Source organism: Asterias rubens, chromosome 5, assembly GCF_902459465.1.
Source record: "Asterias rubens chromosome 5, eAstRub1.3, whole genome shotgun sequence".
In the NCBI taxonomy this organism is placed as follows: Eukaryota; Metazoa; Echinodermata; class Asteroidea; order Forcipulatida; family Asteriidae; genus Asterias; species Asterias rubens.
The window spans coordinates 2973016-2997907 of NC_047066.1; the positions used below are offsets into that span (position 1 = coordinate 2973016).

The 24892-nt window shown below is 38.8% G+C and overlaps 1 protein-coding gene across 2 annotated transcripts in view; it reads left to right on the forward strand.

Moving 5' to 3' along the window:
• LOC117290588 (carabin-like) overlaps positions 1 to 24892 on the forward strand; it is a 44267-nt gene that overhangs the window by 14096 nt on the left and 5279 nt on the right. For both annotated transcript variants that reach the window (XM_033772047.1, XM_033772048.1), the window contains exons 4-7: positions 1576 to 1683; positions 2900 to 3121; positions 21492 to 21632; positions 23775 to 23889. In XM_033772047.1, coding sequence (XP_033627938.1) covers positions 1576 to 1683; positions 2900 to 3121; positions 21492 to 21632; positions 23775 to 23889 — 586 coding nt within the window. The remainder of the gene's footprint in view (positions 1 to 1575; positions 1684 to 2899; positions 3122 to 21491; positions 21633 to 23774; positions 23890 to 24892) is intronic.

The following is a 24892-nucleotide window of genomic DNA, read 5'->3' on the forward strand; positions in this document are numbered from 1 at the left end:
ATTTTCCCTTTTTATTTTTTATTTTATGCATAGTTAGATACACCAAGTGAGAATACTGATCTTTGACAATAATTACCAAAATGTCCAGTGCCTTTAATACACTGTACCTTCAAATAAGGAAAACTGCGTTACACTACCAAAGCTTTGAACACCAACTGACTTTACAATACAATGTTGTTATAAATGTTGCAATATGCAGATGAGGCTTTCAAGTCACAGTTGGCTTGCTCTGGATTTGATTACATACTGGGGATCAATAAACTTTCAGACTACAGCGCTTGCATTAGTGTATATCATTGTCAAATGTCAATGAAGGCCAATTAAGCATTAATCATTAATGATCAACCCTGCCATTGACTCATCGGTCATTGGAATTTAAATAGTCATTAGTTTTTATACCTGCATGTACATGTGCGCTTGTTTAGAAAATGTTATGTACGTATTACTATTTTAAAGCGTGTTACATCTTATTCACTGGAACCAAACTCTGGTGTTGACATGCGGAGAATGTGGGTTCGAATCCTGGTCATGACACTTGTAAGGCACTTAACCATAATTGCTTTGTAAAAAGTTGGGAAGGTAGTGCACCTACATTAGTGGTAAGTGGACTGTGAAGAGGGTTACCCTGTTATAGCCTAGAAGGAGTAGGTGGCAATGTGCCCCAATAATTTGGGGGGGCTAATCGTCTTTACTCGCAGCTAGAGCTGAATTGCGAAGGACGCGGCTACAACGTGTTCGAGAAGCAGGCATGCAAGGGCGCATTCAGCTGCCAGCCACATCAACCCATTATGACCACGGAGCACAGCAGAAGATCGAAAGTGTTTGATTTTTTTCCTGAGGGAGGAAAACCGGATAGTCTGGAAAACCCTCGTGGCACAGCAGAGAACCAACGCACAACTCAATTCACATATGGCCCTGACCGGGAATCGAACCAGGGTCACCTTGGTGAGAGGCGAGCGCTTTTTGCACAAGCCAACCGTGCCACCCTAAATGGGTGATTGTTAGGCAATTTCTCATTAAAACATTTTTAAAAGTAGGAGGATAAATCATGTAATACCAGAGTTGCCAACTCTTCCTGATTCTGCTGAACGTTTCCTGGAAATAAACCAATCTTTCCATGTTCTGATGAGCAAACTTGTAAATCCACCTGACTCTGGAAACTTATCCCCATGTACATTATTATGTAAATATGTTGAATGTAATTCTAAATGTTTCCCTGACTTCCCAGGGAGCTGAAGAAGATTAAGGAATACTATTGGCCCAATGACTTGTCGTCGATTTCACCAAACTCTTCCTAACTTAGGATTAATCTTAAGACTTATGACGAGTCCCAGCCCTGCACTGTAGCATGTAAACACTAATGGGTTACTCAGTTACTCAGATGGGTTCAATGCGTCCTACGCCGTTGGATACGGAACTTAACTCGTCCTAAGTCCTGAGATTAATCCTAAGTTAGGAAGAGTTTGGTGATATCGACGGCAGGACACTTGTGTAAAGCGCATTGATACGTTATTGTAAAGTACTCTGTATAAGAACAAGTTATTAAATTTTATTACTATTTCCATCTATTCGTAGGTCCGTGAGCGATGTCGTAAGGGGATCCCCTGCTCTATACGATCCAGGGCATGGCAACATCTCTGCGGAAGCAAGAAGTTGTACGAGCAGAATAAAGCTAGTTGGGAGGTGAGTCCGCTTTTTAGTCATATTGCATCAGGCAGCTGGGCCCAGTTTCATGGCTCTGCTTACTGCCGAATTCTGCGCTTACGATCACCATTGTCTGCTTATAGTGCAAGTGCTGAGATTCTGCGCTAGCTGTGTAAGCATAGAATGCTAAATATCATGGAGTACGCACTTGCACAACACAAGCCAAAATTTCCAGCTAACCTGTGAAATACGTTTGATGTAAGCACATAATTCCCTGCTTCCGCAAGCGAGGATTCTTTGCTTACATAAAGCAGAGCCATGAAATTGGGCCCTGATATCATGGTGGGGGGGGGGGGTCATGTTGTTGGCCGTGATGAGACCGACTGTGAATGTGGGTTAGGGAGGTAGCATTAGCGAGGACTGGTTACCGGTTGGAATTTCATCGGTAGTCTGTCACTGGTAGAGTTCGGAGTGATGTTTATTGAATCACTTTTCTTCATGGTTCTCTTTTGACTAAATTCCTGGAAACTCAGTATCAGCGACTTGGAAACTTTTACAATATTTTAAGAATTTTAAATTGAATCTTTCATGAATGAAAATGAAAACTGCGCTATTTTCTGCATGGTAGAGAAAGGCTATTTTAAAATATAGCAAAAGATGGGGTATGGGTAAGCTATGTAAATGTCCAGTGCCCAATTTAATAAATCTGCTTTGTACAAAGTCTGCTTAGTACAAAGAAATCTTGCTAATTTGAACTGGTTTTTCACTCAAACTACCAAGTAATTAACATGGACATTACACCATGCATGCCCCATATTGAGCACCCATGCCCCTCTACTCTGGTTACCCCTATCGTTTAGTTCAAATGTAGTCCCATCTAAATAGTGATATGAACAATTGAACAAATCAACTTCTACAAGAAAATTTCACAACTCTAGTAACAAGTTTTTAAAAAATAATTCTTTGAAGGAATTGCAGGCCTGATATGAATGCGATTGCCTCCATTGCCTTAGTGCTCTTAAAATGCTCAAGTAGAAAATTACATTTTCCTCATACTGTATATATGTAGGTTGCCCTTTTACCAAGGTAAAAATACCTTGGTGCCCTTGCCCTTTCTAAAACGTCAGGCTTGAAATTGGATACCAACTCGGCTATCTTACTCTAATTTTGCGATCTCCCTACTTTGTCAATATCTTTGTTTAGCTCGACAGCAAAAACAACTGCACTAACAAGTTGTTCATAATTGTCTTTGAAGGAGTTGGATACCATGGAGGGTGATCCTAAATGGTTGGAGATCATCCAGAAGGATCTTGATCGTCAGTTCCCATTCCATGAGATGTTTGCGTCACGCGATGGCCACGGACAACAAGATCTCTTCCGCATCTTGAAGGCGTACAGCATCTACAATCCAAGGGATGGATACTGTCAAGCTCAGGCTCCTGTGGCTGCCGTGCTCCTCATGCACATGCCTGCCGAGGTAGGTTTATTGACCCAATTCACCTGACGTCATCATCAGAATAATCTTGGATGCGCCATATTTGTGGGCAATGTCACTGTGCATTTATTCAGTGAAGTGCGCATTTTAGGCGACGCAGCGTTTACACATAAACCTATTGACCACCAACATGGTGAGCAAGGCACACTCACCACGTGTTACGTGCGTGCAAGGGGGTCAATAGACCCCTTTCATTGGCCGCCATCTTTGATAAACCGTGCACGCGTGAAAGGTTATCATTTGCTGTGTGTCTTGCGCAGCGCATACGTGTACATGCGTGCATCAAAGATGGTGGGCATTGACGCCATGCGCAATCCATCTATGGTGTAGAGGAAAAGTACTGTTGACATTAAGAGTGACTACAGGGATCAATGAGATAAATGGTCTGAAAGACAGCCATGATATTCTTTCGTCTTTAGTCTGATTTCCCATGTTTTTGCTCTTCGAAAAATCGTGATAAAATAGCCTGAAATGTCTATTTAAAGCCTACAACATGTTCTCATTAAAATATTCCTACTTTCTTTCAAGGACTAAATATCATGCCTGCAATGATCGACTTGAAATAAACTAACATTAATGTTCTTTTGTTACAGAAATGTAAGAGAGAATTGAAAGATATTTTCAAATTTATAAAGTCAATATTTTTTTACAAAGATATTGCACAGTGAGGTAGCCTATTATTATCTGATCGAAAAACACAAGGCCACCGAACTTGTCCAGTTTTTAGTGTACTAGCCTGATGCTAACATCACTGGCCGTGTGCCTGTGGTCCAGTGTAGCGCTGGACGATATCCTGATAATATCGTCACGATACGATATTGAGGATACGATATGTCGTCTGTAATTGTCAGTCCCGCCTTAAAGCGCTCCCTCTTTTTTGTGGGTTGGGTGGTTTTTTACTATGGGGTGGGTTTCAGGGGACATTTCTTGTGACAGGACGGCTTTGTAGAGGTGCTGGTCACCTGTTCCTCCTCGCCACTCACTGGCTTTGTATTTTTTAGCTATTTCGATTCTTTTTTTTTTTTTTCGTATCGATTTGTATTTCTATATTTTTATGCCAGTGTAAAGTCTAATAAAACTAAACTAAAACTAAAATATCGTTAATGTTTTAAAAAATATCAAAATATCGAGACAAAAACAATATTTTCAAGAGATAGATGATATCTGCTTTATCAAATGAAGTCTAAAGACCTCCTTCGTAACTGAAGGTTTCGGAGCAGCGTTTGTCATTAAATAATATGGACGCCGACCTGCCCAACACGGGTTTTGGATTGGATCCAGTGTTAATTTCGAACCCTGTATCAACACAAGGTCTTGAGCCCACACTCTGCTCATCAGAAACACCACAGCGCTTGATTGCTCGGCCATGACTCACCTCTGACCTCAGCACAATCACAATCAGCATTATGATTGAGTTCAGCAAGACGCCTGACTATAGTTGTTTATGAAAGAGAAACTCTCGTGGGACTTCATGATTTCCCCCTGATTTATTAATCTCTTCCTTTTGTGTTCTACATCACATGTAGATAGGATATGGGTTGGACTTGAACCCTTGACCTCCCATATTCCTGTCAATGAACTGAGCGTAATGTCATAGAGCTGCTTAAAGCCATTGGACACTTTCGGTAAACAGTATTGTCCAAAGGCCTACACTTTGTGTTTCACAACTTATAGATAAAATAACAAACCTGTGAAAATTTAGGCTCAATTGGTCATCGAATTGAATTCCTTGAAATCTCGAAACTTCAACGAATTCAGAACTCTGCCGCCAGACTTGTTACGCATTCATCTACACGGCAACACATAACCCCCATACTCCGCAATCTCCACTGGTTACCTGTCAATAAGCGCATCATTTTCAAATTTCTACTTGTCACGTACAAATGCATCCACGGCTCGTCACCGTCATACCTTCGCGAAATCACTGAACGGTATCAACCATCACGCACCCTTCGCTCCAGCTCGGCACTGCTACTCAAGGTTCCTGCCATTCGAACCAAGACGTATGGACATCGGTCCTTCACACACTCATCACCTGCTCTCTGGAACTCTCTCCCACAACACATCAAGACTGCTAGAACTGAACTTGAATTCAAAACTGTACTGAAGACCTACCTGTTTAACATTTAACTCTTTGTTATTTTATGTAAAACGCATCGAGACACTGTGTGATGCACTATATAAGAACTGTTATATTATTATTATTATTATTATTATCGGAGTCGGGAGAAAATAAACCCACCCTTGTCTCCGCACGTTTCGCCATGTCATGACATGTGTTTACTATAAATCCGTAATTCTCGATGTCGAGAATTGATAATTGTTTTAATGTTTTCTCAAAAAGTAAAGCATTTCATGGAATAATATTTCAAGAGAAGTCTTTTATCATTACCTCCTATAAACCCTGTAAGGTATTTGTAAATCTGTGAACTTTTTTTTTTTCCTGTTCCAAAAGTGTATAATGGCTTTAAGCACAAAAAATAGCTAACAGTAAAACAAAATATATTCAGCCGAGTAAGATAATCAGCCAAATTACCATGGTCCAATTTCGTGGCTCTGCTCACTGCCGAATTTTGCACTAACAATGTACAATCACCATTCTTCGCTTACGGCGCAAGCACCAAATTTCTCGCTAGCAGTGTAGCGTGGAGTGCGCTTACGCACAAGCAAAAAGTCCCTGCTTGCCCGTGAAATATGCTTGACATAAGCGCGGAAATGAAATTGGGCCCATGTCACTTCTACATTCTAATCAGTTCTGCTTAGCATAAAATTGTTAAAGCAATATTGTCTGCTAAAAGCAGCTCTGTTGAATTGGGACGTGTTTTGTGTGGTCGTTCTTTCCATGCATTACGGGCCTCTGTGGTTCTATTATAAACACAAATTGCTCTCAGTGTATTTTTTTTTCTCCAGTTTCCTCGTTGCTGTTTCGCTGTTAGAAATATTGCCACTGTTTGCCCAAGGTTGCTTTTTAAAGTCTCTGAGATTGTTCAGACTTTTGGCTGAACTCAGACTTTTTATGTCGGCCTAGTGAAGAAAATCAGACAATATTTTGTTCCACAAATAATTAAATCCTGCTCATTGGTCTACTTCTCTAGTGCTTTGGATACTATTTCCAAACGCTCCTTGGAATCTATAACACCAGGGGTTACCAAACGGTAGAAATGGCATCAATTCAACATACCTTTGACTTTGTAACCAAGTTTCAGACTTTTTTGTTAGTAAAGACTCTCGCTCCTGTTTAAAAGAAAGTTAAGAAAGGGATAGCAGACTACTCTCTGAAAGTTTAATTACAAAATTTGTGTTGGTGCTGTTGTTGTTGTGGAAGGTGATGCTATTTGTTGTAAGTTTGTAAAGAGAAATGTTTTCACTTCGTTTTCACTTCAAATAAAAAAATCCTGCCTTTGAAAACATTTTTTTGTACACCAAATTGGTGAAATAATTTTGTTTTTCTCCTCCTTTTTTTGAAACTCAAAATGGGTTGATTAAGGGAATCAATGTGTGGTGAAGAGGTTTTCAACTAGTGGTTTAATCCCAATGAGGCCTGGTTCATGATAATTTCACCGAGAGAGGTAAATTATAAAGAACCAGGCCTCGGCGGGTTTAAACCACTTGTTGAAAACCGATTCAACACACTTTGATTCCCATTCATAAATACCTTTTCGGTCAAAAACATCATCACTTTTTGCTCAAAAAGTAAAATAAATGCAAAAATTATAATTGTTAAATGATTTCTTTCAACACAACACCCCTCCAGCTATGAAATGGTAAAGCCCTCCGCCGCCCTCGGCTAAACAACTCCTTATAAGGGAATGCTGTGCGCGTTGCGCGTATCACGTGTTGTGGCACAACTGTTTCAGTCGTTGCTCTCGACCAATAGGAATGAAGAAACTGTCTTAAAAGAACAGGTGCAAGGTCGCGTGTCCCGCCCATGAATTAACGCTTTTTACCGGTCATAAACAAAGGTTTTGTACACCCACGTGACGCGCTCTCCACCAATAGGAATAGCGAAAGTGTCTGAGGTATTTATGAATGTATTTTATGCTTTGAATGTGGTGATGCTGTTACTGGAAGTGGCTGCCATTTTGTTTTTGAAAAACTTACACATAGTACATACATACTAATGTACTATAAAATAACGCACACTTTGCTGTACAGACAAAAATTTCCTTCAACTTTCAATGTGAAACGATGCGTCATAATCAACACATAGTTGATGACAGCAACAAGTTCCACACTTTGATCATTTACACAAAGCATCCATGACACGCTCATACCGCCAACTACACGTAATGTAGGCAACATGAAGTCATTTAGGTTTACATTACCTAATTTAGTAACAAATACAGTAGGAAGTATTTCATTAAATATATACCGGTCACGGCAGGCCTGCAGATTTACTTTCCTGTGTCACTTTCGCCACATGAAGTAGTTCCTACATAATGCATTTTTGCCTGCAGAACAGGAAGTGTTGCGCAATGGATGTGTTTTAAAGGTAGTGGACACTATTGGTTATAACTCAAAATAATTATTAGCATAAAACCTTACTTGGTGATGAGTAATGGGGAGAGGTTGGTAGTACAAAACATTGTGAGAAACGGCTCCCTCTGAAGTGGAGTAAATTTCGAGAAAGATGTAATTTTTATCTAATTTGATTTTGAGACCTCAGATTTAGAATTTGAGGTCTCAAAATCAAGCATCTGAGAAACGCACAACTCTTGTGATAAGAGTGTTTTTTCTTATATTATCTCGCAACTTCGATGACCGATTGAGCTCAAATTTTCACAGGTTTGTTATTTTTGTGCATATGTTGAGCTACAGCAAGTGAGAAGACTGGTCTTTGACAATTACCAATAGTGTCCAATGTCTTTAAAGGGAGGGTATACATGTACCTTTTTAATTGCTTCAAAAATTAGTTACCATAAAAACTAACTTAGTACAGTGCACTTGAGAGCTGTTGATTTTATATATAAAAAAACAGGGAGGTTTCGCACGTGAACGGATACGCATACGCATATGTTTAGCTATCCGTAACCTACTTACGTGTAGCGAGCAGGATATCCGTGTCATCTGCACGTATAGCGGATTGCGGGTATCGTATGACGTTATATAATGATGACGTATCCGTTGCACTTACCGTATCCTTTCGCATGCGAAACCTCCCTATTGTTGGAATGACACCCTTTAGTTTTTCACAAACAAAATTGAATCATAGAAAGACTTTAGGCAAGGAGCCTTTCTTATGCTGAAAAAAACACACAATTCCATGCAACAAGTGAGGTAACTTCACTGACCAATTGAAGGTTTTGTTATTTTATGCATATGACAATCACCAAAAGTATCTGCCTTTAAAGCCATTGGACACTTTCGGAACAGAAAAAAAAAAAAAAAAGTTCACAGATTTACAAATGATTTCTCTTGAAATATTATTTCATGAAATGCTTTACTTTTTGAGAAAACATTAAAACAATGACCAATTCTCGATATCGAGAATTATGGATTAATTTTAAACACATGTCATGACACAGCGAAACGTGCGGAAACAAGGGTAGGTTTTCCCGTTATTTTCTCCCGACTCCGATGACCGATTGAGCCTAAATTTTCACATGTTTGTTATTTTATATATAAGTTGTGATACACGAAGTGTGGGCCTTTGGACAATACTGTTTACTGAAAGTGTCCAATGGCTTTAAGAGTCAACTACATTTAGTGAAAACGGCTGTGAAATGCCAAGCTAACTTCTCCTGAAGACGAGCAGAGTATACTGTTTGAAACGTCGAGACCAAACCGGCTCTTTTCAGAGCCACCACTCCTCCAAAAGAGTTTTTACCCATGGTTGTACCCGCAAGTTTACTATTAATATTTATGTTTATAGTTGCTCTAACTTTTCCTTCGGACTAGTCTCTTAAAAAGTGATAAGCCAACCCTGAATGGCACAATGGTGAGTACATCACAGATATTGACAATCCAGCTAACTTTTAGAGTCCAATTTTGTTTGGCCTAACGCAAATATTGGCTGAGCACAGAAAAATATTGCTTCCAGAAATTGGTTTCCAGCCAGTATAACATGTCAGATATAAATGCTTATATTATTGCGACCGATTTGTGCAAAGGAAGATTTTATGAGTGACACCTGAGCCCAATATACAAATTGCTACATCCTTATTATAAGAGTCAGTCAGTCATTTCTGGAAACAATAGCCATGTAATGAAGGTCGGAGTTTATAATGTGACTGGATTAGTTTACTTCCCTTCTCTGTAAGAGCCCATCGTGTAGGTTTAATTGCTGGTTTAAAACTAGGTAAAGAGATGACTAAAGGTGGAGTAATGATGATCAGTGAAACTACTTTGTAGTCTTCGTTCAAGGCGTTGGTGATTAGAAAGACCATTGCTTGAGTCAAGTGCACTTGACCTTACGGCCACCACATGCAATGACAGATTTTACCTCCATACATGCCAATTACTGGCCAGTCTTATTGTCTCTTTTCTCCCTTGTCAAAAAAGGGTGGTGGTCAGCGTTCCACTTGTGTCCTAAAAGCAAGACACTTGACCATTATTGGTTGTCATTCAGATGGGAGGATGGGACATAAAGCCATAGGTCATGTGTTGTAGAACATGGCCTATGGTAACAAAATGTGCATTATTAAGCAAAACCCAGTACACTCATTGATAAGAAAAGGTGTCCACCGTGGTGTTTTCTGGTATGGTTGGCTGCATTAAGTTTGTTTGTACCTAAACCATTTGTTTTGGATATTATTGAAATAAATTAAAGCATTTATAACCAAGTATGCTCAAGGCCTGATTTGAGGAGGGGAAAAGTCCATAAGACTGCGGGGCTTTTTGCTCAGAATTGCAACTGGACTGGAGCTTTTCAAAGTCATATGAAAAGAGTAAACCAAAACAGAAGAAAAAACACATAAGTTCTTAAATTTTGATGGAATTTGTGAGGTCTGCAGTCCAGTACAAATTTTTAATACCGGAGTATGAAAGATTTTTTTAGGGTTAGTCTGTACTTCGTGCAAACTTCTTTTAATTTAGCTTCCATTAAAATAATATTAAAACAAGGAATTTACATAATATGAAATTTTAATTTTAATTAAAATTGGTTAATTAAATTTATTTGTTTTCACTGTAATCAAACTTCACAATTCATTAAAAAGCAATGAATTCCCATTGAGTCTACAATACACATATAGGCCAGCCTTGGTCTGCTGGTGGTTTACCAGTCATATAGAATGTGTGAGTCTGGCTGTGTACACTAAGTATGAAAGGTTTTTTGGGGCAGGTCTGTTCTTCATGCAAACCTGGGCCCAACTTCATAGAGCTGCTTAAGCACGAAATTTTGCTTAAGCAAAATAATCCTTGCCTAGTAAAATTAATTTGCCGGCCAAAACTCCACTCAATTGTTATGCTAAGTAAACAATCAGCTAAATACCAGTCACAAGCACTGTATATGGCATGAAATTTTGGCCAGTAACATGTGTAAAATAAGCGAGCTATTTTCGTGCTTAAGTGAATTTTTTGCTTAAGCAGCTCTATGAAATTGGCCCCTGGTTTTACAGAACATAACTTAGTCATGTTCAACTTTAAAACAAGGTCTGCATATAATTTGGAATTTATTGGTTAATTAAATTTGTTTATTTTCACTGTAATCAAACTGGACAATTCATTAAAAAGCAATTAATTCCCATTGAGTTATCATTACACACATAGGCCAGCCTTTGTCTGCTGGTGGTTTACCAGTCATACAGAATGTGTTTACTTTTCGCTGTGTATATCAAACGATTGAATATACCTGCAATATGTATCATATTTTATTGGGGGTTTTTAATTTGTGTCCTTGAACAATGGGACCTTGCATATTTTAGATGTAAATATTTCTTTTGTTTTCAATAGGGTTGGTCTGGTAATAGTCTGGTTTTCTAATGGTTTTACATGCCTCACATGATCAGAATTAAATATGCCATTTTGTGGTTACTAAGGGTTCTTCCAAGAATTTTCAAAACTGTGGGGTATTCTGGGCCTAAATTTAAGAAAACTTGCCAAACGCTGACGTTTTTTTGACATAGTGTTTATCTTGGTTTTAATTGCCCCAATGTTCATTCGAGAGCATGTATGTACAATTAGGTCCATTTGTAATGTATAGTTCCTTTATGAGTAAAAGTCTTTATAGTTGCCTGTGTAGTGCATTACAACCTAATATACAACATGTTCATTTTATGAATAATTCTTGAGGACACAATGTGACATGTGTTCATGTTCGCATTTTCAATCAGTTTGGTCATTGTGTTTTTCTCATTTAAATGAATCTCGCTCAAACTCTTTTATTCATCATTGACCTGGCGGTTGATATTTAAATAACTTTGAGATAAATGCTACATCAGTGGTTTTTTAAACTGATTGCACTCATAAAATGTAGACACACAAAATGTGTACCCATGATTTTTACAAATGTGCAAATGATTGTTCTGTATTACACAGTTTGCTGGTTTACTGTTTAAATACACTGGACATTATAAGGCATCCTTGGTTTCATTATTTATAAAAATAAATATTAAATTACGCACTAAATCAATATCATGAGAACTGCCTAATAAGTATATGTTCTGCTCCAAAGTGAAACATACGTGTACCTTAGTTTTGGTTATTGTCAAGAACTTAAAGACAGTGGACATGGACACTATTGGTAATTGTCAAAGACTAGTCTTCTCACTTTGTGTTTCTAAACATATGCATAAAATAACAAACCTGTGAAAATTTGAGCTCAATTGGTCGTCGAAGTTGCGAGATAATAATGAAAGAAAAAACAACCTTGTCACACTTAAGTTGTGTGCGTCTTAAAATCAAATTTTGTGGAAAATTACGTATTTCTTGAAAACTATGTCAGTTCAGAGGGAGGCGTTTCTCACTCACAATGTTTTATACCATCAACCCTTCCCCATTACTAGTCACCAAGTAGGGTTTTATGCTTAATAATGATTTTGAGTAATTACCAATAGTGTCCACTGCCTTCAATAGATGGAAATTTGCATCAGGAATAAAGCATATTAATTTTGGTTTTACCCACTAGACACTGATGTGTGTTAATAAGCACTGTATTCTCGGTACTTTCCTGAGCTTTGTGAAAAGAATCACAGGCATACTTGTGTGGGAGTCTACTCATACTGTTGTGTTGTGCATACGTAGTATTGGCAACATTCTTTTCACACTAGCAGGGAAGAATGCATTGATACATCATTGAACCAATCAATACTAATAACGGTGTAGACGGGAAACATTTACATGCTAGTGTTACATGGAACAGAGAGCAGACATTTGCATGTTGTCTCTTGTTTCCTAAAGGGAAATCTACTTTTACAGAGAAGACCATTCAATTCACTTCAACTGGCTAAAGGCTCAGTCACATGGCAGCTACATGTATAACGACGCAAAGAGAACGCATTCTATTGGTTGAATTGCTCCATGCAGAATATGGCCATGCATATTCAACCAATTGAGCGCGCGCATTTTTAACGTTCTCGTTTTCGTTCTAGCTATCAAGGCCTGTGTGACCAGGGGTGGATTTCACAAAGAGTTAGAACTAGTCTTATCTCGAGTTAGGACCAGTTACTCGTCCTAACTTAGGACTATCCATGCAATTTGTATATCTCCTAGGACTAGTCCTAACTCTTTGTGAAATCGACCCCAGGCCTGGCCTTCAGTGTGCCAACTACTGGAGGGATGGCATTTAAGCAGCATAGACATTCGAAAAAGAAGAATTTACATTTATTTCTACTTACACATTTCCACAAATTACAGAACTACATTGTAATGCTAAATTGAGGGTTAAAGGCAGTGGACACTATTGGTAATTGTCAAAGACTAGCCTTCACAGTTGGTGTATCTCAACATATATATGCATAAAATAACTAACCTGTGAAAATTTTAGCTCAATCGGTCATCGAAGTTGCGAGATAATAATGAAAGAAAAAAACACCCTTGTCACACGAACTTGTGTGTGTTTAGATGGTTGATTTTGACACCTCAAGTTCTAAATCTGAGGTCTCGAAATCAAATTCGTGGAAAATTACTTCTTTCTCAAAAACTACTCCACTTCAGAGGGAGCCGTTTCTCTAGATGTTTTATACCATCAAACTCTCCCCATTACTCGTCACCAAGTAATGTTTTATGCTAATAATTATTTTGAGTAATTACCAATAGTGTCCACTGCCTTAAGGAAACTAAGTGAAGAGAGGACCTAATCACAAAAGGTAATTTGTGAAAACTCTGATTATCATTTTGACCAACCCATTCCACACTGAGTGCTCAATTAAAAAAAATATTGACTGACTACTTAATTTATAAGATTTTTAAGTGTAACTTGGTTGTATTTTTTTTTTTTTTAACACCATGTATACATGTATCTACATGTTCTTGCTTGGTAGATTATGTCATGATTAAATAATCTCTATTTATGTTTCTACCTGACCCTTACTTTAGGGCACAATAGACCTTTATCGCTGTCATCATCTTGGTCATGTTCCCTGTTTCCATAACAGTAATGAATGCTAACATTCATTGCGCAAACATGGCACCAGACTATTATTTCGTCCAGCCTCAGTTTGGTTACAATGAGTTAGATGGCCACACTGTGATAAAGGTCTATACACAGAGAATGAGTAGGTTTAAAGCCCCCTCCAGCCCAAACCGGCCAACCTCCCCCATCCCCCCCCCCCAAAAAAAAAAACCTACCCCAAAACCAAACAAACAAACAAACGTTTAAAAGAAGAAAACAGCTGACCAGATTTTCTGACATATAACTAAATATGCAGAATGTTCAAATCCACAGTTGGTATAGACGATGTGTCCTCTGACGTCACACGAAAACCATAACATGATTCGCGCGCATACCGCCGGGCAAAACCTTTGTGTTTTGGCAGCCAGCTAGAAAGTGTACGCAATCTTACTATGACTGCGCAACTCAGTGCCCGGCGAAACATGACGTTTATAGTGTTTTGTCAACAGAGGGCGGTTTGAATGTAAACATAGGTCACATCGTCTATAGCATAGGTACAGATTGTAATTTGTAACACAAATTTGCCCTCTTGTACAATTTTACAACAACAAAAAACACAAATGTACTGGGTGCGAAATTAGGGGATGGATTCTGAGTTTAACATAATTCTTTAAATGCAAAATGTTCAGTGAATCCATACAGTATACAAAATTGATCTATTGTATGCCACAAAAATGTACACCCTTGTGAGGTTTCCTAGTGGATTCACAGTTTCAATATTAGGTTTCAAGGTTCTGCCATTCATTAATGCACAATGCAAAATTCAGTGAACAATGTAAATGTTCCTGTGGTGTTACAGTACTTATTCACTGCCAAGGAGCCAAATGTTAAATGTCACATTCTTTGGCAGGATTTGGTTGAAGTGAATCAAATTGGAGACTGATGGATCGAAGTCGTAATCATTTTGAAATGTCGAGGCTGACCTTTTCACTGGAATTGGCTGACTCCGTAGGTCTACACTTTGCACAAGTATTTAGGCTGACAGAATATCAAGCACATGTACATGTATGTACTCCGAGGTACATGATTAAAGGAACACGTTGCCTTGGATCGGTCGAGTTGGTCTTTATAAAGCGTTCTGTAACCATTTGTTATAAAATCGGTATGGGTAGAAAGATGTTGTAAAAGTAGAATACAATGATCTACACAAACATGCCTTGAAATTGCGTGGTTTTCCTTTTACCTCGTCGACAAACGCGGTCGGCCATTTATGGGAGTCAAATTTTTGACTCCCATAAATGGCCGACCGTGTTAGTTCGCGACGTAAACGGAAAACCGTGCAATTTTGAGTGATACTTGTGTGGATCATTGTATTCTACTTTTTAAACATCTGTCCAACTATATGCATTTCTTAACAAATGGTTTCAAACGCTTTTTATAGACCAACTCGTCCGATCCAAGGCAACGTGTTCCTTTAAGGAGTGTGTTTAATAGAAGCACGGAGGAAGGATTGAAGTTAGTTTTGCATCGGGATAAAGAATAGAATTTTGTTTTTACCCTTACACCGCTGTGTATAAAAGCACTGTATACTCTCCAAAGTTCTGTGTAAAAAATCAACAGACAGATTACCCGGTTGGGATTCAAACTGGTTTACAACCCACAACTTAGTATTGATAGAGCTGGGGTCGATTTCACAAAGAGTTAAGACTAAGTCTTATCTCGAGTTAGAACGAGTTACTTGTCCTAACTTAGGACATAGATTATACGTTTTTTGATATCTCCTAGGACTAGTCCTAAGTTAGGACTAATCCTAATTCTTTGTGAAATCCACCCCAGATGTCTTACCATAAGACCACCGAGCTAGCCCAATGGGATGGGTTTACTTTCCCAGATCGGGCATGTTGGCAACGTGCATGTAGGTGTTTTCCTCCCACATCTATGCGGTACAATGTAAACTAAACATTTCTTCTTGCTTCCTGTTATTGGCACTTTTTGTGCTGTTGGATTTGGCTGGTTAACTTTTTCTGCTTAGCATAATTTTGTTGTGCTTAGCATCTTTGCACGGTGCCTGAGCTGAAACCAATGCCTACATTTACATGTAACCTGTGGTTTCGAAAACAGCCATAGAATAGCACAGCTCCAAAAGTGTGCTTTTATTGTTCTAACATGTAAATTACATACGCCTCTCACAACATATGGTTGATGTTTGTTCATAATCAACAAATTAAAACCCTCGTTATATGACAGTGACGGATGAATATAATGAAAACTGATGGCTGCGGGACCACTTAGCAATCTCATGATGATGACGATCTGGTTGGCATGTCAGAGTAGGGACTTGATCATGCATAATGCATTCAAACATGGTGAATAATTAGCGAGTGTATCGAGTGGTCACCTGTTTCTGCTAACCAAGATTTGTTTCTGCTAACCAAGATTTGTACAAGTACATATATTAGATAGGCTTTGTTCATGGAGCTTCTTAACTATGCGATTTTCAAAATATATTGTACAGTGAACAGTTTGGACACCCAGTTTTTCAAATTCCAGCAAATCTTTGTTGAAAAGCACTAGACGCTATTGGTTATTAATCAAAATCATTGTAAGCATAGCATCCTACTTGGTATGATCAATGGAGAGCTCTTGATAGTATAAAACATTGTGAGAAACGGCTTCCTCTGAAGTAACATAGTTTTTGAGAAAAAGTAATTCCTCAGTAAAAAATTTGAATTGGTTTCGAGACCTCACGTATGAGGTCTGGATATCAAGCATCTGAAAGCACACAACTTTGTGTGACAAGGGTGTTTTTCTTGAGCTAAAATGTTCACATGTTTTTTATATATTTTATGCAAGTTCAGATACACAAAATGAGAAGACTGGTCTTTGACAATTACCAAAGATGTCCAGTGCCTTTAAACCTTTGAACCGAACCCACACTCTTCAAGTTCAATTCTCTAAGCTGTTCAAACCGCAATAGTGATAATCTCATCATTGTTTAGTGAAGTAAAATTTGGAATATATTAATCGTTAGGTTGTTTACAGTGTCAAACACACATAGGATACACGCATCCGTTCCTTTGAAGAGTTTATATGTAAATTATTAAGTACCTCTTGAATATGAATTCAGTTGTAGCATAGAGAGATGGTTGAAGAGTACTTGAGGCTCTAAGTGTTAGAACTACGCGCCATTTTGTCGGAGTCCTTGGGCCATAAGTTTACTACGGTAGATTTCCCTTTAGTAACAAACTTGTTACAATTTCAGTTTAAGTTGGTCCCGACTCCTTAAGGCCACATCCGAATTTGCAGCTACGGCTACGTCTTTTCCTTTCCCGTCTAAGTTTGCAGAAATGTTGAATTTGGTCACAACGTTTCTTTAAGACACTGGACACCTTTGGTAATTGTCAAAGACCAGTCTTTTCACTTGGTGTATATATCAACATATGCATAAAATAACAAACCTGTCAAAATTTGAGCTCAATTGGTCGTCGAAGTTGCGAGATAATAATGAAAGAAAAACTACCCTTGTCACACGAAGTTGTGTGCTTTCAGATGCTTGATTTCGAGACCTCAAAATCTAATTCTGAGGTCTCAAAATAAAATTCGTGGAAAATTACTTCTTTCTCAAAAACTACGTAACTTCAGAATGTTTTTTACCATTAACAGTTCCCCATTACTTACCAAGTAAGGTTTTATGCTAAAAGTTATTTTGAGTAATAGTGTCCAGTGCCTTTAAAGCGATTGAATGACTTGTTAGCATTCGGTTCAGCTGTCAATGCCAACCAGAGCGTTTTGTTTATCAACAATAGAAAGGTCTACATTAAAAATAATGTATCACCTGTACACCATCAAACCGTGTTATATTTAAAGGCAGTCCACACTATTGGTAATTACTCAAAATAATTATTACCATCAAACCTTTCTTGATGACAAGTAATGGGGAGAGGTTGACGGTATAAAACATTGTGAGAAGCAACTCCCTCTGAAGTGACGTAGTTTTTCGAGAAAGAAGTAATTTTCCACGAATTTGATTTCGAAACCTCAGATTTAGAATTTGAGGTCTCAAAATCAAGCATCTGTAAAGCACACAACTTCGTGTGACCATGGTGCCACAAGGGCGTTTTTTCTTTCATTAATATCTCGCAACTTCAACGACCGATTGAGCTCAAATTTTCACAGGTTTGTTATTTTATGCATATGTTGAAATACATAAAGTGTGAAGACTCGTCTTTGACAATTACCAATAGTGTCCAGTGTTTTTAAGTAATTATTCACCATTGAAATACAACAAGTCTCTGCCCATGACGTGGGTTTACTCTCTCTATAATTTGCCCTGTTAAAACACAACATCACAGTTTTGGTCCAGTGGGTTTTGCTTTGTGATATTTACATGTGTCATCGGTTGTTTGTTGGTTTTTCAGCTGTTCTAAAAGCTTTGCCGACGATGCAATTGTTCTTGACGCTTTTGGCTGATCACCATGAACTTGCCATCTTTTTGTGGCTTTGTCAGAGATGCTTGTTAGCGACCTTGGTCTTTGTGCTAATTACATGATTCATTCAGGATTTTTTTAAAACTGACCTTATTGGAGGACAGCTGTGGGTGGGTCGGACAAGCCCATTAAAGTGTTGGTTTTAAAGGGTTGTGGTACTTTTTGTGGGACACAAAACACATTTTCCACAGATTTACATAAAATTTACACAGTTTGAAGAAAATGATGGTAGAAAGCCTCCCATAAAAAAAAAACTTGCTGAGGTGCCGTAGTTTTTGAGAAATTGGTAAAACAAAGTCAGAAAAATATTTTTTCGTCTCAGAAGACTTAGTTTAGCATGTACATGTACACTGTATTTACGCGAAGATGCGCGCATGACTCTCCTGAAAGCATTGATCTGTGATTTGACTACTTATAAAGCTGAAACTTCTACAGGTAAATAATGTAACTTCATTCACACTGAGTAGGGATTCATGTCATGGCCAAAAACTTGATATTGACCCCTTGCACGCGCGTCACACGCGGCGACTGATGCCACGCTCACCATGTTGGTTGGCAGTTAGGTTTACGTGTATTAACGCCGCGTCGCCTAAAATGCACACTTCACTGCATAATGCACGGCATAGAGTTATATATGAAAACGCACAGTAAAATTGCCCACCAGTATAGACATTCAAGATTTTTCTGATGATGACGTCAGGTGAAATGGGTCAATACTCCTGTATCAAATCCCTTAAGTAATTTACGGCATTGGTAAAGCTGACAAAATAGTCACAGACAATGTTCATGTTTTGTGTGATCAATAGGAGACTTTCCAATGCTAGGTGGCAGCAGACATACCGGGTAAATTTCCATTGTTTACGTAGTTCTGAACATGCGCATAATTCTGAGAACAATGGATTTACCCAGTAAGTCTGCTGCCCTCTATCGTCCCAGAAAGTCTCCCATTGTTACTACATGAAATAACTGAACTAGGTATGCTAGACAGATGCATTTTGTACCTGACTTTTCCTGCATACAAAAACAAACTTTATAAGGGCAACTTTCCGGCTTCAGACCGGAAAGAAGAAACTTTAGGCTTAATCTGTCATCTGAGTCAGAAGAAAATGGTTTTTAAAATGTATACCTTTTTTAGCATGCAAACACACTGTTTCTATATTAAAATAAGACGAGATCAGCTCTCCAATGAATTATGTGCAAAACTTATAGATTCAGAGTACAGCGAATGGCTCCCTACAAGTAGGTTCAACAATCTTCGAGCTCCGCCCAACTTGCCAACCCTCTTTGCTGAACTCAAATGTTTGTTCTATCATATTCTTTGTTTTATGACATATTGCCTTTTTACATCATTACCTCTTTGTGAATACCAGATGTAATTATAGGCCCTTGGTCCGCAAGATTTGAATGGTTTTAATAAAGTAGAATCATAATAATAATCCACCCATAGCCAAAGCCGAAGTCATCAATTAGGACATGGCCTAAACAACACTTGTACACGTACCATACATTTTTGTATATTATATCTACAGTCTTCAATGACATGTTTGTTTATACATGTATGAGACCCTTAGTACCTTTTCACCACCATCATGTAAATCATGTAAATCATTCCCCCAACACTCCTTTCTGTTTGTATTACCATGTTTTGATTATACATGACCTGAATTGAACTTCGAGAAGGTTCGACCAACGCTATGAAATTTGGTTGATTTCAGTTTCCTGCTGCGTCACATGTACATGGTACTTTCTTCCTGAGCTAGGAGATGTAGCCTATTTCAGGCATGATAATCTCCCTAATCCCAGTTTTCTGATGGGGTGTTTTGCCCTCCAAAAAATAAGCAAAGTTGTTATTAAAGGAACACGTTGCACTGGATCGGACGAGTTGGTCGTTGAAAAGCGTTTGAAACCGTTTGTTATGAAATGCATATGGTTAGATAGATAATTTAAAAGTAGAATATAATGACCCACACAAATTTGCCTTGAAATTGCGTGGTTTTCCTTTTACTTTGCGAACTAACACGGTCGGCCATTTATGGGAGTCAAACATTTGACTCCCATTAATGGCCGACCGCATTAGTTGACGAGGTAAAAGGAAAACCATGCAATTTAGAGTGATACTTGTGTGGATCATTATATTCTACTTTCTAAAATATCTCTCAAATCATATATATGCATTTTATGATCAAAACGCTTTTCAAAGACCAACTTGACCGAAAAGGTCTATTAGAGCTTACATGTAATGTACATCATGCGTACATGTTGGTCTGTCTGTGTTCCTACTTTTTTGCAGGGACCAAATATCATGCCCATTTATTTCTGTAGAATTTCCTTGGTCTTAACAAATGTATGGGGCTCGATATGTTGCGCGCAACATGGGTTGGATTCAAACCCATAACCTTTGAGCAGCTGTCTGGTGACATTTAACTGGCCGGTTCGAATTCTGTCATGGATATCACAAACAGACTATTAATAACTCAAAGTGGCGGCCATTTTTAGAAATGGCAGGCACAATGCTATTATGACACTATGTTTTGGTAAATATGTCAACGCCCAAACCAACTGCACTTCTACATGTATAGTGTCCACTATTGACCCAATTCACCTGACGTCAACATCGAATAATCTTGGAACCGCCATACTGTTGGGCAATGTCACTGTGCGTTGTTCAGTGAAGTGCGCATTTTAGGCGATCCGGTGTTTACACCTAAACCTATTGACCACTAAAATGGTGAGCGTGGCACAGTCGCCGCAAGTGACGTGCGTGTAAGGGGTCAATAACTCAAGAAAGCTAAATAGACCCCCTTGCATATGGTGCCACAAGTGCAAACAATGCCCTCATTGAGGTATCATTGGCTGAGAGTTGTGCACACACACACGTTTCCATTGGTTGACCTCAGCCATGGCGACCTATGCAAGCCATCTATTAGAAGTTAAAGCAATCATACAACATCGGTAAACAGTATTGTCCAAAGGCCCACACTTCGTGTATCACAACTTATATATAAAATAGCAAACCTGTGAAAATTTAGGCTCAATCGGTCATCGGAGTCGGGAGAAAATAACGGGAAAACACATCCTTGTTTCCGTAAGTTTCGCCGTGTCATGACATGTGTTTAAAATAAATCCGTTATTCTCTATATTGAGAATTGATAATTGTTTTAATGTTTTCTCAAAAAGTAAAGCATTTCATGGAATAATATTTCAAGTGAAGTCTTTCACCATTACCTTCTGTAAACCCTGTAAGTTGTTTGTGAATCTGTGAACTTTGATATTTGTTCTGTTCAGAAAGTGTCCAATGCTTTAATGAACCTCAAAAACACTTGTCGTTAATTTATCCTGACTGTATTTTTTTGCTTTATTCTTTTTTCTCCAGGATGCGTTTTGGGCTCTGGTCCAGATCTGTGAGAAGTACTTGACCGGTTACTATAGCCCAGGATTGGAAGCTGTCCAGATCGACGGTCAAGTATTGGCCGCACTCATGAAGAAAGAGTCACCGACGTGTCATAAACACATGGTGAGACTCAAAAAACAGCAAAATCAGACATAGAGACCATTTGTTGTGCAGGTTTTTCTGCTTAAGCTGAAAATATTGTTAAACAATTTTCTGCCAGGCAGGATACCAGAAATGGTAAGCTGAAATTTGGTGTGCTTAGCAATTTTTTTTAGCTTAAGCAGCTCTATGAAAATGGGCCCAGGTTCTTGTGACATGGGCATAAATAAAATAAAAATGCATTGTGAGGATGTTTTGTTCAGGTACATGTGTATGTATTTTCATGTACCAGTACCTCTGAGCAGACCTGTGGGCTTTGTATTTAAAAGGGCGAGGGCACTTAAGCATTTTCTCCCTGGAAAAGGGCACCCAATGAGCATTTCAAGGGCACCATGGCAATGACCATTTTATAAATACAGATTTTCAGGTACAGTTTTCTCCAATGTGGCTTCATTTCAGAGGGAAATATTTCACAGAAATAAATTGCTCTACATGTAGTATGAATTTCATAACCAGCGAGCTTTCAGACTAAAGTTAAACATAGGATTCGAACTGCCTCTAGCTACCGGGTACCCTCGGTAGTCTAGTTGGTAAGACACTGCTCTAGAATTGCAAGGGTCGTGGGTTTGAATCCCACTCGAGTAACATGCCTGTGATATTTTGTCTCATGACTCGGGAAAGTACTGAGTATACAGTGCTAACACACATCGGTGTATGGGTAAAAACCAAAATTAATATTCTTTATCCCTAATGCAAATTTAACATCTATTATTTAAATGATGGTGTTTTTTTTTATATAAAAAACAACATCTATAAAAGGTGTTTTATTCTTTACAATCCTGTATATCACCTTTAACATGGGAGCTTGGGACCAAACGAAACCCCATACTATAGTGTGCATACAATATACTGTACAACAAGTACTGTCCTACCCACACTTTTCACAAATATTATTATTTATCATTTGTAAGCAGTTATCCAGGGTTTCCCTGTTTTGTGTTGGAACTATTTACGAGAAGCGAAGCAAAGGACTATTTGAAAACAATGGTGGGAGCCTGTTATGTTTAATGTATGCCACAACTGTACACAGCGTCAGAACAAATGTTTATAGAAGTGGCTGTTAACTATCACAATAACCCCCCAGAAGGGATGTTACAAGGCATGTTTTCCAGAACCTGTTGTCCCTATTTGTATGCTTGAAATAAAGTGTATCACGGTAGATGCCTACCTCAACAGGCTCCACGCTTGAAATTCTAGGTGGATAAAAACGTCAGCCAATCCACATGTTGATAAAAAAAAGGGGGAAAATCCAAAGTAGTTACTGGCGTTAATAAATGTCCGCCATGTACAGAAGTCATTCGACATGATTTGCTTAAGGCAAAAACTTCATCAGGGATAAACAAAAATTACTACACTCTGATATTTTATAAACACTGTATACTCAGTGTTTTCCCAGAGTCTTTTTGGGTAAAAATCCACAAGCATATTACATGTACTCGGTGGGACTTGAACCTACGTACCCCTGCTTTCTAGAGTAGCTGTCTTAACCATTAGATCATCTATAGTACCTCTTGCCAGGTTGGATTGGAACCCACAGCTCCTGCATTCTAGAGTAGATGTCTTACCACTAGTTCACTGAGCATGCTGGTGATTTTAGGCCGGTTTGGGTTTTTACTTACTCTTATCGATGGCATGGTTGGCGTGTGCGTAAAGCGCTCGCGTAAAGCGCTCGCGTAAAGCGCTCGCGTAAAGCGCTCGCGTAAAGCGCTCGCCTCTCACCAAGGTGACCCCGGTTCGATTCCCGGACGAGGCCATATGTGAGTTGAGTTGTGCATTGGTTCTCTGCTGTGCCACGAGGGTTTTCCAGAACATCGGGTTTTCCTCCCATCAGGAAAAAAACAAACACTTTCGATCTTGGCTGTGCTCCGTGGTCATAATGGGTTGATGTGGCTGGCAGCTGAATGCGCCCTTGCATGCCTGCTTCTCGAACACGTTGTAGCCGCGTCCTTCGCAATTCAGCTCTAGCTGCGAGTAAGGACGATTAGCCCCCCCAAGTTATTATTATTATCTGCTTTACAAGCAGTACTATGAAATTGTTGTGGTTGAAATGTCTACAAATCAGAGATTCATTTAAGAATTATTTTTGTATTATTTGTGTATTTGCAGAAGAAACATCGGATTGAGCCTATTCTATACATGACAGAGTGGTTCATGTGTATTTTCTCTCGGACGTTACCTTGGCCGTCCGTCCTGAGGGTTTGGGACATGTTCCTGTGTGAAGGTAATGGAGTCAGAAAGCTGGGTGTGCAATGTAATCACATAAAATTCTGGAAGTGTCGTGGCCGAGCGGTTAAAGACACTGGACACTATTGGTAATTGTCAAAGACCAGTCTTCTCAACATGTATAAAATAACAAACAGGCCTGTGAAAATTTGAGCTTGATTGGTCATCGAAGTTGCGAGATAATGAAAGAAAAAACACCCTTGTCACACAAGTTGTGTGCATTAAAATGGTTGATTTTGAGACCTCAAATTCTAAATCTGAGGTCTCGAAATCAAATTCGTGGAAAATTACTTCTTTCTCGAAAACTATGTCACTTCAGAGGGAGCCGTTTCTCACAATGTTTTATATTATCAACCTCTCCCCATTACTCGTCACCAAGTAAGGTCTTATGCTTATTTTTATTTTGAGTTATTACCAATAGTGTCCACTGCCTTTAAGAGCACCAAATTCAAACTCTGGTGTTTCTGATCAGTAGAGAATGGGTTCAAATCCCCAGCCGTGACACTTGTGTCCTTCAGCAAGACACTTGACCATTGCTTCGTCCTTCGGATGGGACGTTAAGCTAGTGGTCCCTTGTGTTGTGTAACACATGTAAAAGAACCCAGTGCACTTATCAAAAAGAGACAAGGGGTGCGCCCCGGTGCTCCTGGCTGTTGCTGCTGAATCCATCCCTGCAATAACCTATCTTTCTGAAAGTTTGTATACTCAGCAACTTGAGTACCTTGTTTGGTACATGTGTAAATACATGTGCTATATAAGCTTTCGATATTATTATTTTAACATTGAACTCACAAGCCGATCGCTGCACACCTTAAGTATAAATTTACTTATGGTCAATAACTGATCAATCTATAATCGATCACCAATAGTCTTTGTTTGTAACTTCACAAAAATATCTTGCATAGCAGAAAAGAGTTACCAGCCAGAATGCCATGTAATTTACATTGTCGCAAACTGGTTCCCCTCTAAACTGTGAAGTCAAACTTTTCCACAGACAGCTG